This window comes from Brachyistius frenatus, unplaced genomic scaffold (assembly GCF_029030835.1).
Source record: "Brachyistius frenatus isolate BFR_SWC_R1_liver_20210118 unplaced genomic scaffold, ASM2903083v1 Contig_11, whole genome shotgun sequence".
Taxonomy (NCBI): Eukaryota; Metazoa; Chordata; class Actinopteri; family Embiotocidae; genus Brachyistius; species Brachyistius frenatus.
Genome location: NW_027210610.1, coordinates 5,977,200 through 5,995,053, shown reverse-complemented (window position 1 = coordinate 5,995,053; position 17,854 = coordinate 5,977,200). Strand labels below are relative to the sequence as shown.

The window sequence follows — 17,854 nt, the reverse complement described above, 5'->3', positions numbered from 1 at the left end:
ATTTTGCTCCTTTAAAATGGCCTGCGGGTAAATGACACATATATAGCAAAAAAAATAAATATATATATAATTCATACAAAGTGCGAGATCGAAACCACCAAAAACAAAAACGCTGCTTACGAATGCAGCACAGTACGGAAGCCCGGGCGGGGCAGTCGGGAACCCGAAGCGCGGAACTGTAACGGGGGAGGTCGAGGGAGGGGGAACCGAAAAACGGGGGACCGGGGGAACGATGGCGGCGGGACCCGGTGTTTCTATGCAGAGCGGCAGCCCTGCGAGAGAGCTTTCTATCTCGGTTCAGCAAGGAGCAAATCAGCCTCACGGAGACCGGGTCAAAACCGAAGAGGTAACAGGTAAGAACACGACCCGGATGTTAACTTGGTTTCGTTTACTGATTCTTTTTTTTTGTGTGTGTTATTTTAGTGATATGAGCTAACGATGGCTAACGGCTAAATCGGCCTACTATTGTTTTTGTTGTGTGTGTGCGTGTGTTTGTTTGTTTTCGGCACGATAAAGACACATCTCTATTCGGTAACACGAAACAATAACAACATTCACTCGTGAAACAAGTTGATCGCGCAGCTAAAAACACTTCTTTTTTTCCCAGAAACAGAGAAGCAGACTCGCAATGCCGCTCTGCTGGAGAGGCTTCATGCCAAACACAATGCTTCACGGCCATGGCAGGAGACCTGCAAAGTTGTGCGTCAGGCCATGGTGAGACATCTTCCTATAAATAATTTGTGTGAATTTATACAGCATCGCTTTAAAACTCTTGACGGGTTTAAACATTGACAATTACCTGAAGCTCTAAAACCAGTAATAACGGGCCCGGTGATTGGCTGTCACTCCTCCCTGTTGTACTCTCGACAGACCAATCCGACTGAAAGCCTTTCATGTGCCGAGATCAAACCTGAAGTAGCAAAACAAAATCTACCGTCAGCAGGCAGGACTGGAGAAACACGTCAGCAGAGCTTAAAGGAAGCTTAGCCTGCAAACATAAAGCCTTATTTTCACAGGTTGAAAATAAGGCTCTTTTTTTTTTTTTTTTTTTTAAACGCACTCCACCTCTAAAATGTCTGAAAATTACAGAGTCTTGCAGGTCAAAGTTAAATCTGATTGACCTCACATCTTTTTGTGGCATGATGAAAATGTGCTTCTCCACAACTAGGGCGATTTTTCATTTCTTGAAGCGACAGTGTTCCTGAACATGACTGTCAGAGTCGGGCGGGTGGTGTCTTCTTTTTCCTTATACTGCTGAAAGGTGCGCTTTTATTTTATTTTTTACAAGTTGTGCAGTCCTTGTGGATGGGCAGCTACCACACCTGTAACTCCCATCTCTTTAGAGAGTAAGAGGGTCCACCTAGTGGCGCAAGCTGGTATTACAACAAATCAGCAATGCTTTGTCATGACTGAACTCTTTGAGTGAATTTTTCTGACTTACAATTTGACTCCACGACTCTGACGGGGCATCCCTAAAATCTATTTTGTAATTCAAGCTATTTTAGAGGTTTTAGAAGTTCTTGATGACCATCAACACTATCAATATCCACTATGACCCAGCAATGCCATCCCTTTATCTATGTACTTAACAATTCCTCATCAGGTCACAACAGAACAAGTATTCACAACAGAGACTCACAACCAGCCTGCTGAGTACAAATTTATAGCCATTAATCACGCAGTTGCGCAAACAAGTTCTTTCTTACAGTGTGTAATTGTGACATTTAAATGTCGGACTAGTTGTGCTGACTAAGCCGGAGGAAAACAAACTCGAACATCTGATCTGGTTAATTAAGCATTTTCTTCTTTTTTTGTGTGTCTCAGGAGAAACGCGGCGTGATGAATGCAACGGGCCACCAGCTCCTGCTCAACTGCTTAGAGACCCTGCAGAGAGCGCTGAAAGGTGAGGCTGACAAATCATAGCACCGAAACATGAGGAAGAGCGGGGCAACCTGTTTGTTTAGAAAATGTTACCTTTCATCACTAGAGAGGGGAAATGTAACTGTATTTAGACTAAAATAGTTATTTAACACTCCAGTGCGACACTTTAATGGAAAGTGTCAGTGGCGTCGGTAAATTACAGCTTGCTTTGTCACTTCCTGACACGTCCTCTGCGTTGTCATGCATGCACGCAGTCGTCAATGACTTGTCACCTTATAAATTTCACGTTCCTCTCCGCCTTACTTTTCAGTCTCCTCTCTGTCCTCCATGACGGATCGCCTAGAATCCATCGCTCGACAAAACATGTGAGTTTCAAACATTTTGCCCATGTTTTCTCATTTTCTAACTACTCCAGATGGTTTTTGGTAAGTTCAAGGATGGAAAGTGTTCAGTTCGATGCATTTTTTTCTTTTCTTTTTCCAAACTGAGCTGAGAATTAGGATCTCGAATGGCTGCGGGCTACGCATAAAACATTGCAAAACTGCTATTTAGATTGTATTCCTTGTACTTATCTATTGTGAATTTTAACGACTTCCTTTTTCAATACACTTAAACTGTTTTTAAATAGGCTAACGTGAAAAAAAGTTAACAAGAAAATGACAGTTGTTTCTCTTTATGTTTTCGTCCTGTCCCTGCAGGTTGGGCTCTCACCTCAGCCCATCAGGGACCGAGTGCTACATCACATCAGACATGTTTTACGTGGAGGTGCAGCTGGACACCGGTGGTCAGTTGGTGGACGTCAAGGTGGCTCATCAGGGAGAAAACCCCACGGTCAGTGTAATTTCCATATTGCTCCAGAAAGTGAATCAAATAAGACTCAAGTTGATTCTTGTTTATTTTGAATTCCCTTCAAATGGTTAATGCCACTTTTTTCTTAATTTGTTGCTCACAGAGTTGTCCTGAGCTGATTCAACATCTAAGGTGAGTTGAACCCACTCACTTCGCGTTACAATGTGATGAGGAAAACAAACTCGGATGCAATGTTAATCGTTTCTGTTTTGCGGAATGATGCAAGCAGCTGTAGGAAATCATTTTAATGATCTAATACCTGTTGAAACAACATTTCTTCTTGTTTCTCATCAGAGAAAAGAATTTTGAAGAATTTTCTAAACATCTCAAGGGACTGGTTGATTTATACAAACTTCCTGGGGACAAGTAAGTAGACCTGTAGGCTAGAAAGTTGTCTGAGTGAAGCTCACATAAAAATGAAGGTGGATTGTTTTGTTGTTGTTGTTCTTCTACAGATAGATTGGCTTGAATTTACACTGAACTCTCCAAGAACGTGAAAGAATTTTTCCCTTCACTATTTCTATGTCATGAAGCCAAACAAACTGCTCGAAGGATGAAGAAAAGTGAATCCCAGATTAAAGATCGTTGTTGTTAAAGACGTGGAAGTCTTGATGAGTATTGTTTTCATGGCAGTTAAATCAAATTACCGCACTTATTTTCTGTGTTCCAGTAAGCTGAAAACCAAGATGTACATAGCACTGCAGTCTCTGGAGCTTGATCTCACCAAGATGTTGCACATGTTTAGGTAAGTACACAGAAATGATTTATCTTCCCTTGTATGTTATTCTCGGTGTTTTCGAGCTACTGATGTTTTGCAAATGCCTGCCGGTTGTGTGTCATGCTACGTGCTAATGCAGCTACCATCAAATTTAAGTAATAAGTTGGTGACCCTAAAATATACATTTATTAAGCTCGTAGTGTAAATTGACTAAAAGGCCTAATTTGGTCATGTTTTGTTTGATGCATGTTTTCTAGGTTGGCAACCAACACTAATACAGCGGAAACTATTCTTCATGGGAGTGTGGGCTTACTGACAGCCAGGAGTGGTGGCCATCTCGTTACTCTCCAGTGTTACGTGTCCCCTTATGACATATTTGAAGAGGGAACCGGCTCACCGCTCAACTTAACAGACAACAATGGCAAGTACATGCAGAGCATTGCCGACAAGGGCACAGAGGAAGAATTACACAGCGGCCACTGGCCGTATGATCAAATGATGGATTATCTTTCGTGACTTGTGTCTGTATGCGAACATTTGTTGTTGCAGTGCCGCGCTCTCTGGGTGTCAGTGTCTCTGTGACGATCGAGGGAACCTCTGCTGTCTACAAACTCCCAATCGCTCCACTCATCACCGGATCCCACCCAGTTGACAACAAAGGGTAAGAGACCTCAATTTATCGTTCTATCCTGCGATGAGCAACCTATAAATCTGTCTAAAAACTGCAAATACTCAGCCCAGAACTGGAGGTTATTGTAAATCCTCATGAAATGCATTACTCTTTGACATAATAAATCAGTCATTTGGGGGTTATTTTAGCCTCTTAGGAGAAATATGTTTATTCCATATTTTAGGACACCTTCATTTTCCACTGTGACCAACTCCAACTGCGTGGACCTGCCAGCCTGTTTTTTCCTCAAAATGAACCGCCCTATGCCTTTCTCACTCTCCTTTATCCAAAGGATGGGCAATGCTACTTGTGAGTTTATGTCACGAATACTCGTGAATATTCATAAGTCATAAATATGTACCGGAAGGATGACACTTGTTCAGTTTGGTAATTCATTCTGTCCATCCCCCCCCCCCCCAGCGATCCCGGTGTTCGAGACTTCACCGAGCTTCTCGCCTCTCTACCAGTTAATTGTCCAGAGCCAGCTCCAGCTCCTGGAAGAGAGCAGCTCCCTGCCGCCACCCTCACACAACATGCACTTTTATTCTGTGAGCAGACGCACACAATTTAGTAATGTGTTGTAATCATGTGGAATCTTTCCTCTTACTTTTCATTCAGTTTTGTTCTACATCCAGCATGTGTGCCTCAATAGTTTGGCCCTCAACTGTTCTGATTACTTGTAATTTTGGTCACCTATTGGAATTGGAAATGTCAAATCATTACTCATTGTATTTATTACAGAAGTAATATTACAATTTGTATGACCATTTCTCTCCGTCAGGATTCTTATACCAGCAAGTCTCTTTATATGCCCCTTAGTTCTGTCTTTGTGTTTGACGTGCTCTTATCGTCTCCGCTATCTTCTATCAAACACGTAATTTCTTGACATTGTTCAAAGAAATTTGTGATTTCAAAAGATAAATGCAGCCGATACAAAAAACACATTTTAGAACGTTATTCTACATAAAACCCTTTAAGAGAAACAGATTTATGCTTTCACAGGTGTTGCCAGATCAACAGCACTGCTACTTCCTGAATGGCAGCGCCCCAGTGCAAGACGGTCATTCTCTTCAAGGAGCACTGGTATCCAAGATTCCCTTCCGCCACCCAGCACAAGTGCCTCTCCTATTAGATATCATTCGGCACCAGGCAGCCTATAACACCCTGATTGGCAGCTGTGTGAAACGAACTTCTGTCAAAGAAGGTAAGAATCCGGCTTCTGATTTCTCATATTCGGTCAATCAACAATATGTACTCTGTTTTTTTTTTTTTTTTATCAAATTACATTTGACGAGTGTTTCATCTTTTCTGTTCCTTCAGACAGTGCTGGCCTGCTGCAGTTTGAAGTGTGTCCTCTTACTGACTCAAGCTTCAGTGTCTCTTTCCAGCATCCAGTCAATGAGTCGTTAGTCTGTGGTGAGCAATCACTTTTTACAAAATCTCAGTTTTGCTCATTTTTTGGTGGTGTAGTTATCTGACATGAATGCATAATGAGGATGCAAAATCACACCAAACATGATGTTTTGAACAAAGTGTGTTGGAAGTTATTATACAAATGAACTAGAGGAAAAACTTGTCATCATTCAAGGATCACATGGAGGCATAGACAAGAATTCTTTTGAAATTAGGACTGTAATTTTAGCACTTCATTGAATTCACTTATTCAATTGAATCCATTCAAACCTCTTAGTGAGGCCATTTTTCTTTACTATTCAATGAGTGAAAGTTACTAAAATTATAAATCAAACGATCCAATTGAATTCGCTTTGGTCATTTACATGAGTTGTGTCAGTTGAAATATATTTTTTATTATTAGTTAGTCTGTTAACTTTATTATTATTTAATTCCTGTCCAATCTGACCTCTTTCCTTTAGTGGTGATGGAGGTGATTGACTCCCGACAGGTATCCTGCAAGCTGTATAAAGGACTGTCAGATGCTCTGATTTGCACTGATGAATTCATTACCAAAGTGGTCCAGAGGTGAGCTTGTCAATTCCCCCTGAATGCATGAGTGTGAACAGTGTTTTTTTTTTAAGGTAATCGTTTCTTCGCCCTCTTAGATGCATGTCCATCCCTGTAACCATGCGGGCCATTCGGAGGAAAGCAGAGACCATCCAGGCAGACACTCCGGCACTCTCATTAATTGCACAGACTGTGGAGATCATGGTGAAGAATAACCTGCCACCCTCTGGTAGTCCCACCTATAACATGGCAGCAGATGATGGAACTAACCCTATGGGACTTCCTGGGCTCACAGGGGGGAACACACCAACTGGGGGAGGACCCCCTGGAGGACCTAATTTTCCAGGTCCAATCGCTTCTCTGTTTGGCATTTCGAGAACAGAGAGGCAAGCCCAAGGAGGAGAGTGCCTAACCCCGGGAGGGGTGGCTGGCCAGCAACAGTTGCAGCAACAACAACAAGGTCAAGGGCATTCAGATGATTACAACAAAGTCACCCAGAATCCCATACTGACAAGTCTATTGCAGATAACTGGAAGTGTGGGTTCTAGTCCCAGCTCCCAGAATGCACCACAACCCCACCAAACTCCACCACCAACATCCTCACCTGCCAGCAACACCAAGAATCATCCCATGCTGATGAACTTGTTGAAAGACAACCCCACACAAGATTTTGCCACACTGTATGGTTCTAGTCCATTAGAGAGACAGAATTCTTCATCTGGTTCTCCACGGACAGAGGGCATGGGTGGAACCTGCCCTGCAGGTAGCACAAAGGGAAAGAAGAAGCGCCAACGGGGGAATGAAAAGGGTGGTGTGTTGCTTGGAACAGCTCCAGGTGGTGGAGGGGGTGGTTTAGGCATGAAATCACAACAAGGATCTTCCATGCCACAGCATCACCAGCACCATCCAGTCTCCCACGAGGATGATTTCCATAGGGAGCTCCTCTCCATGGATGTGGACGCGTCTCAGAATTCAATCTTTGATGTTAACCTCACAGGTGATGGCTTAGACACACCCCACAGCATCACTCCAGCACCTAGCCAATGTGGAACACCACCCTCTGGCCCCAGCATGCCTTATTCACAATCTAATGTCCATTCTCAGCAACAGCAACCACCAGGTGCCGCACCGCCTCGTATGGTCCGCCTCTCTAGCTCTGACAGTATTGGACCTGATATCACAGAAATCTTGTCAGATTTACCAGAGCAAACCAGCAAAGGCAGCAGTGGGAGCCATGGGCAGCACCCCATGGGCAGTGGCGTGGAGGATGGAGGACCCCTAGGCACCCCCATCCGTGACTCCTCCAGTTCAGGTCAGGGTAGCGCAGTGTTTGATTCGGCAGACATTTTCAATACCAACAGCAATGAGAACCCTTTTACAGATGCTGCTGACCTGATTGCTGAGGCCACTGCAACTGCCGCCACTCCCAACAGTGACTCGTCCTCCACCAACTTCTTTCCTGACGCTGCTGACTTCAACCCTGACCTCCTGACGTCAGGCCATGGTTTCTCCCAAAGCTACTTTGATGACAGTTCTCCAAGTGCTGATGGGGACATAGACCTGGTTAAGGGTTTTGGGGGAAGCAGCCAGCAGAATACCCCATCAGGAACACCTCAAAATCCTACTCCACATGGGCAGAGCACTCCAGAGCCCTCACTGAAGGACCCTTTTGATATGGGGATAGTGTTTGGAGGCAACAGTGGTAGTGGTAAACCTCTTTTAGGGCAAGCTCCTGATTTGGGAGACGCACATGGCGGAGGGTCCCAGAGCCCCCTCATGATGGGCCTCGGAGCAGCATGTGGTGACTTTAAAAGTGCCGAACCGAAAGTAAAACAACAACAGGTTCTCATGCGGCCAAAGGATGAGAATGGAGGCAGCGGAGGGAGCAGCTCTGGGATGGGAATGGGGAGCAGCTCAGCAGAGGGCAAACAGGTCAAACGTAGCAGGACCCCATCCAGTGAGGGAAAGTCCAAAGATAAGCCTCCCAAACGCAAAAAGATGGACCCTGATGGGAAGTCCCCCTCTCACAGCTCCGGAGGGCGACCTTATACGCCTCCAAGTGGTGGTTCAGGCTCTGGTGGAAGCATAAGTGGTGGAGGCTCCAAGTCTCCTGGTAGTTCAGGACGCTCACAAACTCCTCCAGGAGGTGCCACACCTCCGATTCCCAAAATCACTATTCAGATCCCAAAAGGGACCATAACTGGGGGGAAAACTTCATCCCACAGTGGATACACCTCCAGCAGTTCAGCCACCAGCAGCACAGGAGGAGCAGGAGGAACCAGCAGCAGCAAAAGCCATCATTCACACTCATCGTCCTCAGGGAAGATAAAGTCCAAGGAAGGCTCCATGACACAGGGCAACAGCTCCAAGCCAGGAAGTGCAGGAAGTGGAGGTGGACCATCCCAGTCAAAAGGCTCTTCCCAAGGAATGGGTGTTGGCAAACCAGGATCCTCCCCAATCACCAAACATGGGCTGTCTGGGCCTGGAGGTACTGGAGGTGGAATTGGAAGTAGTAATAAAATTAAGCCTCAGGGGGGAAAGCCTCAAGGGTCGCTTATGAATCCCAACATAAAGCCCAACATCTCTCCTTCCCATTCTCGCTCCAGTAGCTCTGGTGAAAAATTGTCCTCACCTATGAAAATGCAGCAGTCCCAGGTTCCAGGAACCCCTCCATCTTCCAAGGCCAAATCCCCAATGGGCTCAGGAGGGGGTAGCTCTGGAGGGTCCAAGTCCTCTTCTGGTGGAGGTATGAGCTCCCAGAAGCCAATTGGTGGAAGTTCTTCCTCTGGTTCAATGTCTTCCTCATCGTCTTCCAGCTCCTCCTCATCTTCCGGTTCCATGGGCTTCTCGGGAGGCTCCCAGTCGCAGTATGGGGGTGGTGGAGGGGGAAGTGGAGGGGGAGGAGGGGCAGGAGGAGGAAGTGGAAGTGGTGGATGTGGGGGGGGTGGCGGAAGTGGAGGTGGAAGTGGTGGAGGGGCTGGTCAGAACAATGCAAATAATGCCAACGCCAAAGGGAAGTCTCCCAGTCGAAACAAGAAACCCTCTCTAACAGCAGTCATAGACAAACTGAAGAGTGTAGGTGGAGGAGGAGTGGGGGAGGATGGTTGTGAGGGGGGCCCACCAGTAGGAGGAGCCGGTTCGGCATCTGCTCCTGGTGGCGGTCCTGGCAATGTTCCCAGTGGACCGTCAAACATGGGTCCTTCCAAGCATGCGTCATCGTCCCAAAGTGGGGAGTATAAGCGGGAGAAGTCGGATAAAGAGGCTAAAGCAAAAGTGTCGGTTTCTGGGGGGAGCAGTGGCGATAAAAAGCTAATGGACCCAAAAACAGGGGGGGTTGGTGGGAATACTCTGGCCAAAATTATCATTAGCAAACCAGACAGCGGCTCACCAAGTATCAAGGCGAAAGTGACCCTTCAGAAAGCAGGGGAAGGATCTAGCGACTCTATGCGTCCCCAAATTTCCAGCCTCAAAGCTTCCCCCCTCTTCAGTGGCTCCACTCCCAAGCACGACCGCTCCTCCCCCAGCCACAGCCGATCGCCAGGATACACCCCACTCAACCACGACAGCGAGAGCGAGTCGGGCAGCAGCTCAGTGGCCGAGAAGTCCCACCAGAACAGCCCCAGCTCGGACGACGACCAGACCATGCGGCCACTTCCCCCCCAGGACTACATGAGCTCCATCCCCCTCAGCTCAGGGGAGAAACACAAGAAACACAAGAAGGAGAAGAAGAAGCAGAAAGAGAGAGAACGGGAGAGGGACAGAGACCGAGAACGGGACAGGGACAAAGAGAAGAAGAAGTCATCTATGTCCATGGGGCCGTCCTCGCATCCAATAAAAGCAGACAGTTGGTCACGGTCACCCATCTCGGCTTCGGATTCCTCCTTGTCCATGCTCGGCTCAGATCGTCCATCCCGACCCAGTCCAATGTACATGAGAAATGAAGACGACGATCTCATGGACTCAGCCCTCACTGGTAACCTTTAATTCGATTTAGAAAGTCTTTCTTTTATTTTACTCTCCTGTTGTTACATTTTAACACGTAATATACAAAGTAAACTTATTTATTTAACCCAAGGCACAAACTGGAACCGGATTCAAGAATGTCGTGGCTTCCCGAGTGATCACCTGTTAAAGCTGATAATGTCATTTGAATCTATAAATATCAATGCGAAATGTCAGTTTTCTATGAAAGTGGATGCTACGGAATACCAGCCTCCTCTAGCTTTATTGAGGAAGTGGCTTTAAACTGTTCATTTTCTCAGAAGTAGACATTATATTTGTCTTTCCTGTGAAGTTGAGGTTTTTACTGTTGCTAAATGTGTTTTTCATGTTCTTTTCAAATTGAATACATGTGCAGTGCGTATTGCTAAAAACAATTGTCACTGTACTGTCTGTGTATGAAAAATGAGAATGACATCTGTTAAAATTAGTATTGTAAAGCCAAAAGGGTACAATGTTCAGTTGCCTTGTTTTTCAGGTACAACTGGGGATTTTTAGATTTTGATATATTTGAAATGGTTAAATGTGTAAATCAGTGCAGGTAAAGAACAACGACACATGATAATGATGATGGACAAGAAGTGACCTGCTGTTAATTCTTTTGAACTGTAGAGTTTTTTGAAGCTTGAAATAAATATTTCACGTCTGTAAAAATCTCATTTTTGCATTTTAGCAGACTTTGTTGTTCGTATTCATTTTTTTGCCAGCAAGAAAAGCGAGGGTAATTGTCTGTAAATACGTTAATACTTCAGGTTTGTATCATTTCGCTTCCTGTTCTGTTGAGTGGTTTGGGCTCAGCTACGAAGCTACACTAGATGGCAGCAGTGTATCAGGCTGCTCAATTACTTGGAACTCAAAATTACATGGTGCTTTGTAATGAGTTGCACATTCCCAGGGGGTAATGCTGAGAGGTTAAATGGATTTTCACATCTTTATTCACAGGTATTAAAGGAGATGATTTTGTGAAGTGATGATGCAGCTAGACAGATAGGACAGAAGGAATAAAACGTAAACAGCCAGATACACAACAGAAAGGAAGACTACGAGCTAACAATGTTCACCGCTCAGTGTGTCATCAAGAAGATGCCTCGGTTCACAGAGACCAAGGTACAAAAAAAAGTAGATAAAATATAATCTAATTAAGGATGTCTTCAACACGAAGCTCGGGTTCAAATGATGCTTCAAATGGGATTCGGCTATAAAGGCAGTCAGCACTTTCATATTAGAAGCAATGTGACAGAACAAACAGACAGAGTTTTAAGTAAATTACATGTACTTCCTTTAATAATCTACAAAACCAAAAATATTTAATAAATGTCAGTCAAGCAAAGTGTGTCGAGCTGAGCTGTCACAACTTGAGACTTCAGGCGTCGAATATTAGGACAGATAATTAGCAAAGTTTTCGGTGGTTAAATGGAAAAAAACACTGTGAACAATAGTGCTAAAATTCTGCAGTAATTCACAAGAAAATAAGCACGTATTACAGGAAAAACGGACAAAATGAGGGTAAAGGCTGAATACAGAAGTTTAAAAGTGGATATAAAATGCCAACACAGTATATCTGACAGAATCGATAGAATATCTTCCTGTATAAACAGAAAAAAAAAAAAAGACATTTTAAACTTTGCCCCTCCCTCGTGTCCCAAGCGACAACATATGAAACCAAACATGGCTTCATGGCACCCAGTCAGCTGATATTCTGACCCACGGCCTCACTTTTTCCTGACTGCTGACTCGGCTTCTTCTTTTTTTTTTTTGTGCAGAAGCCACTGCTAAGCAGCTTAGCTGACACAAATGGATGGAGTCCTGTTATGATAAAAAAAAAAAAAAAAAAAAAAAAAATCAATTAGTATGAAGGCAGTTTCTCTTAAGAACCTTTCCATTCAGCTGGAATGGCACGAGAGTATCGTCAGCGCACTTTAATGGGCAGCAGCTTGCTTCAGTCGCCAGCGTTAGTGATTGGTAAACTTCCCCAGTCCTGTCAGTGTCCCCAAGGTGCCAGCTGAAATGCCCCCCGAGGGAGGTCCTCTAACCCTTTGTACTGTGTAGGTACTAACTGAAGATGGATGCTCAAAAGTGTCATATTCAGCTAAATACTACACAACATCACTGCGCGAGGTTGTTTGAATGTCAGCGCTGCCATTGTGGTTTTATCCGTCCTTGTAATAAAAGATGGACCGCAAGTGTTCCCGCTACAGAGCAGCTGCTGAGTACAGTCTGCTCCTCAGTTGTCTCGGTTTAAAAAAAAAAAAAAAAAACTAAAAAAAGAAAAGAAGAGAAGCTCTTCTTGATGACCGGTAGGAGATTAACCTTTCTGTTTTCTTGACATTGGCTCTATTTGTCAGAAAAATGAATGGCAATTGAACAATCAACTAAACTGTTTTAATATTGTTTTCATTTCTTTTGTCCTTGTTTAAATCCAGTATGCTGAGAATTAATCGACAGGTCACTTTTTCCTTAAAGCCTCAAACAAGAGTTTTTGCAAATCTACAAAATATATAAATGGACATAAAGTAGTTATTACACCAGATAGGAAAATGTTCAATGTTTTAGATGTTGCAAGCACAAAAGCTTACAATTAAACCCTCCATAGTTTTACTACTTGTACTTGGGACCTTTTAGTCTTATGAAGAAACGACAGTATTTCGTATTTAATCTGGCTAGTGCTGTTTAAAAATATTGTTAACGTCCATCGTATACCATATTTTAAAGCCATTAAAGCATAATCTTCTGTTGCGGACTTTTGAGACGTCATCAGTTAATGTTAAAATGATTTTGTTGAGTTGAAATAATGTTTATAACTTTTATTTTTATAAACATAAAAAAAAAAAGAAGATAATTATCATGTGATAAACCAATGTTAATGTGTTTACGTGTTGGGCCTGCAAACTTCCCAAACATGATTAGGGTTAAACTGTTCCTCAAACATTTTGTAAAGTGAGTGAGTGAGTTCCTCCCACAGGACAAGTGTACAAAACTAGTTTAAAATGGGGCACGACAAGGATGCAACTTATAAAATCTTGATGCCGAACTCACTCATTAAATTTTCTTTTTGCTTCTTTCAGCCACGTAAATACATCTTACATTAACAAAATAGCAGGAGGTAGCCTTGAGCAACAGAGGGCCCTTTCATTATTAATTCTTAGGAAAGAACATACAAGCGTGCGTCAGGTGACTGAGAACTCGCATCCTTCTTCTTTTTCTTTTCTTTTTTTTTTTGGGTCCTTTTTCTCTTCTACACGAGCACATTTCGACACTTTCAAGTTTACTTTGTTACAATCAACTAATTTCACGCAGGCCGACCAATTTGTCAAGTGCCACGTAAATAAAAGAAAGCCTTCGACGGCAAGCTCCTCTCCTCATGTCTCCCTTCTGTCGCTCCTTGACTCTATTCCCTGTCAACCTTTTCAAACTGCTGAGCTGCGCTTTTCCACAGCACAGCTAATTTCTCTATTGTTGACCCTGCCACTCAAACTTCCTGCCTGGCTTTACACTCAATCTTACCACTCAGAATATATCCTGATTATCCCCCCCCCCCCCCCATCATCCTTCCAACCGGTGCAAACGCTCTCGTCATTTCTCAGAGACGAGCCCGAGGCCGACTGCAGGTCTCGGTGACGTTACTGAGCATTTTCAGATCTGGTCGGGTGACATAAATGCAAAATCTTTGATTTCTGTTGGTAATGAAAGGATTGCTGTAACATTTGATCCCCAGAGGATAAATCCTGACGACTTTGGTGTTTCCTAACTTTTAATCTTGCACGATAATGAGGTTCACATGTTTGTAAATATCTTGGATGGATTCTAGTGTCATCAAGCAGAAAATTAACTATTCTATTTTTGCTGTGTGCTGTTTGCTTCAATGGGGAATTGAATTTGTTTGCTTTTATATTGGTTTTTAGCATGGTTTGTTTTTATTTGCATGTTTTATAATGTACATGTTCGTGGCCGCTGCTCTTTGACTCCACTCAAAGCTCATCATCACGTATCCGCTTGCACCTGCAGTCTTCCTAATGTGAAGGACAGCCGAACAAGCCAATCACAAGTTCCGGCATGGGGCAGCGTCCAATGGCGTGGCGGGAGCTCCCCTCCCACAGGTGGAAAGCACTTAGGTGGAGCAGGTGTATATCGGAGGGGCACAACAGAGGAGAAGGGATTACATGACAGGGGAGCACCACAGGTTTCTACTCATACTTGAGCCAGCACTAAGTCAAAATGTTCATTTTCCTATTTTTGTTTTTGTTTTTGCCCACACTCTTGGGAGTCTGATAAATTTCCCATCAGCCTCAGCTGTACTTTGTGTTTAGTGCTAATCATCAAATGTTAGCACGCAAACGGACTGAACTAAGATGTCCGGTATTGCTCTCAACATTGGCATGTTGGCGTTGTTGTTGTGAGCGTGTCAGCGAGCTGACGTCACAGTAGCGTTTTGCAAAAAGCACAACTGCGGCCTTAAGTACAGCTTCGCAGAGCTCCCAGCTCCTGTACACACTGGTTGACATCAAAACCAGCCACAGTCCGTGACTGTAGCTGAGCCCGTCCATTTTTATTTGTCGCGTGTCTTCTCTGTTTCCAAAGTCTTGGCAGCAGAGAAAATATGCTGCCCTAATTTAATGTGCAGCTGATTCTCTTTACTCTGATCTTGTCGTACCCCGATTCAATTTCAGTTTTAATTCCACCATTATTCTGTTCCACTTAATGTGATTACCAATTCACGCTCTTCTCCTCTCACGTGCCCCCCCTTCTGCTTCTACCTCTTCTTTCTCAGCTGCATCCTGGACCCCCCACCCTTCAACCCCCTCCTCTCCAGTGGCAGATCCAGTTTTGCCCCACAGGTTTGTCATGAACTCTTGTTTTCATGGGTTGAAAAAGCGCAAATCAGCTACAAGAGCTGCAGCCGCCGCCGCTCCTCTGTCTCACATGCTGTTGTGTGTTACTATTTGATCACTTTTCCGGTCATTAAGTTGTGTATTGTGGTGCACAGATGTGTTACATTTCAGGAATGTGAGACACAAAGGGTGCAGACAGCGAAATGAGTTCAGCGTGTTGCCGGCGTCTCCCCTCCGGCACTCAAGAAAGGGCTGGAGTTCATGACTGTTGAGGAGCTGCATAGCATGGAAATAACCTCCCAGCTTATTCTGTAGATAAGCAAGCAGGAGGAGGGTGGGGGTGGGGGGGGGGGCACTCATTTGCCAGTTAGTTAAGCTTTATAGCTGCTCACAGTCAGCTTTGGGAGGCAAGGAAGGATGGGAGATGGGGGGGGGGATGAAAAGAAGAGGAAGCGAGAATAAAGGCAAAGGAAGGAGGGAGGAGACGAGAGTGTAGATTTATTTTCAGCCTGAGAGTGCTGCATCCTTAAGTAAGGATATTATTATAGCACAAGAGCCACAGACAAACTTCAGCTTCTACTCCATGGAGTACAGCAGCAGCTTACAGCATGGCTGCAGTGAAACATTTGATCTGTCATGGTGGTTGCTATCTGAAATAGAGTTTTAAATTTGACAACATGTTCTAAATTTTTCTCGACAATAATAGAATTCAAATGGTGTCACTGTGCCAATAATTTTGTATCTCTGTGCGCGTGGAAATGTAGATCAGCATCACTGAATAATAATTGTTTGGACAAGCGATAGCGACCAGAGGTGAATGGATTTAGGTTGAAAATGAATTCAATCCATTCACAAGGTCCTGCAACTGAACCGTGAAAACTGTTGAAAAGACCTGCGTTGGTAGGTTCATCAGCAGTTTTTTTTATTTTCATTGTAATATTAAGATATTAAATCATGTTCATTTGAATTGGAAAAAAACAGAAAGTAGAATCAAATCTTTCTGTCATGACCTCGCGTGCTTTGCGGGAGCAGTTTATGGTGGTGTGGCTTTGCAGGTATTTTTTTTTTTTTTTTTTTAAATGCTACGCTGAGGAAAATTGCCCTGACTGTATCAAGCTTTAGAGTTATGCTGAGGCAAACTGAAGTAAGTGGCTGTAAAAGTGTAATGCTTGTGAAACATCAGCAAAACGGAAGGCAGGGAAGGTACACCTAAGTTCGTGACTATAGTCTCAGCGCTAAGCATTTTACCGTAGTTTCCATCTTATTGGCAGATTTTTGAATCAAAATTACTGCAGGAGTTGGTAAAATGATAAATGTAGCCCAAATATGCAATATGAATAAACACTCACGCGCACGAGTGGTAATGTTGTGGTATTGTTATGTACAGTAAAATGTTACATAATGTTTGTTTTTTTTGGGTGAGTTTTCAGCACCATGGAGAGTTCCACACAACTGTGACATTACAGTATACAGTATATTGGAATGATTTCTTTGAACTAAAAGGTTCATTTATGAGGCATGAAATAGCTGCTCTAATTACGAGGTGCCATTTATGTGTTGTTTTTCCCCCAGAACTTTTACCCCTCTTGGCCTTTAAGTTTACTCCATCTGCTGTTTTCTGAAAAAAAAAAAGGTAAGTGCCACATCGGATAAGAGGATGTTGATACAAAATAAAATGGATTTTAAGTCCTGTCATGTCATTTCATTCCCGGTTTCTTGTAATTTCATAGAGGTGGTCCCTGGTGGGGGTACATCATGGTTTATTCCTCACTATTTTCTTAATCTGTTTTTGCCCTCCTTAGGGCCAAGTCAGAAAGGCCTAGATTGCAGTTACATCATTTACAAATCAACATAGCATGCCACGTCAAATCATGATACACTGTTTATTCCCTCAGCAGTGGAAATACGCTGTTTCCCTCCACTACACGCACCATCTAAGCTAAATTAAAAAAAAAAAAAAAAAAAAAAAAAGCACTGTAATTGTGAGCAACAGCAGTAAAAATTAAAAGTTGTGTGCCTGTGTCGGAGCGGATCACATGGCTGTGTGTCCTCCACTTGTTTCTCCTGTCAGTGGCTGTATCTCTGTGTTAGGCTAAGGGTAGCACTCATTAAAACAAAATGGGAGTCCATCGTCCCTGTAATCCCTGTGGGGCTGGGGTGTGAGTCAGCGAATGGCAGTGCCAACCCCTTTTGGCATGTCAAAACACAAACCCCAATGTCATTCTGGCCAGCTGCCCATCCTCTCGGCCTGTGCCTCACTTTTTCTATCTCTCTCTCATAGAATCCTTGCTGTGAGTAATCCTTTGTTTCTTCTTTGAAAACTATTACTGTATTACTCCTGTTGACACTTTTAGGGTTGTACTGTGAGTGTGCTGCTCCATCGTGGCTTTACAGAGACTTTACTGGATGATATTTCCCAAGACTCTATTATTTCACCCCCAAGCAAATTTTTGTTCTGCTGTAACACTTGTGTTATATCTGTACATTCTGCTTTGGTATATTGATTAATAAATGTAGTTCTTTTTCTTTTAAACAATGTTAATCTTGCCCAATCACCTGCCAACAAATGTAAATTCCAAATTCACTCGTGTTTTAAATCACAAATCCTGAATGTTATCACATGTGCACACACATTTATGTGAAGAAGCTTTAGACATAAACTACACCAAGAGTAAAATGCGATATTACCTTTCCCCGCAAATATCTCTTCAGATTGTAAATAGAGTTTGCATTATCATCCAAAACGAGCGAGAGATAGTGGGTGTAATTGTGGTCAACATTCACTTACATATGACCTTGATCAGTCTGAATAGATGACATTTTGCTGTCGTGGGCGCACACACATCGTCCTCTTGTAAATGCATTCATTTAACAACTCTAAATGAGGTCTCGACCCTAACCACTAAAAGCAGAGAGGACCAAACAAAATTGCTCTCACAAGAAGAG

General features: G+C 43.5%; 1 protein-coding gene across 1 annotated transcript; it reads left to right on the top strand.

The window, feature by feature from the left end:
- Positions 1–205: 205 nt before the first annotated feature.
- On the top strand, positions 206–10,738 carry med1 (mediator complex subunit 1). The gene is made up of 16 exons (XM_069691745.1): positions 206–353; positions 608–714; positions 1,825–1,903; positions 2,192–2,246; positions 2,580–2,712; positions 2,834–2,862; positions 3,025–3,096; positions 3,401–3,475; positions 3,706–3,869; positions 3,998–4,109; positions 4,303–4,427; positions 4,539–4,666; positions 5,121–5,322; positions 5,439–5,534; positions 5,993–6,098; positions 6,179–10,738. Exons 1-16 carry the CDS (start codon positions 233–235, stop codon positions 10,062–10,064), a joined length of 5,490 nt encoding a protein of 1,829 aa, XP_069547846.1. The 5' UTR covers positions 206–232; the 3' UTR covers positions 10,065–10,738.
- The last annotated feature ends 7,116 nt before the right edge of the window (positions 10,739–17,854 follow it).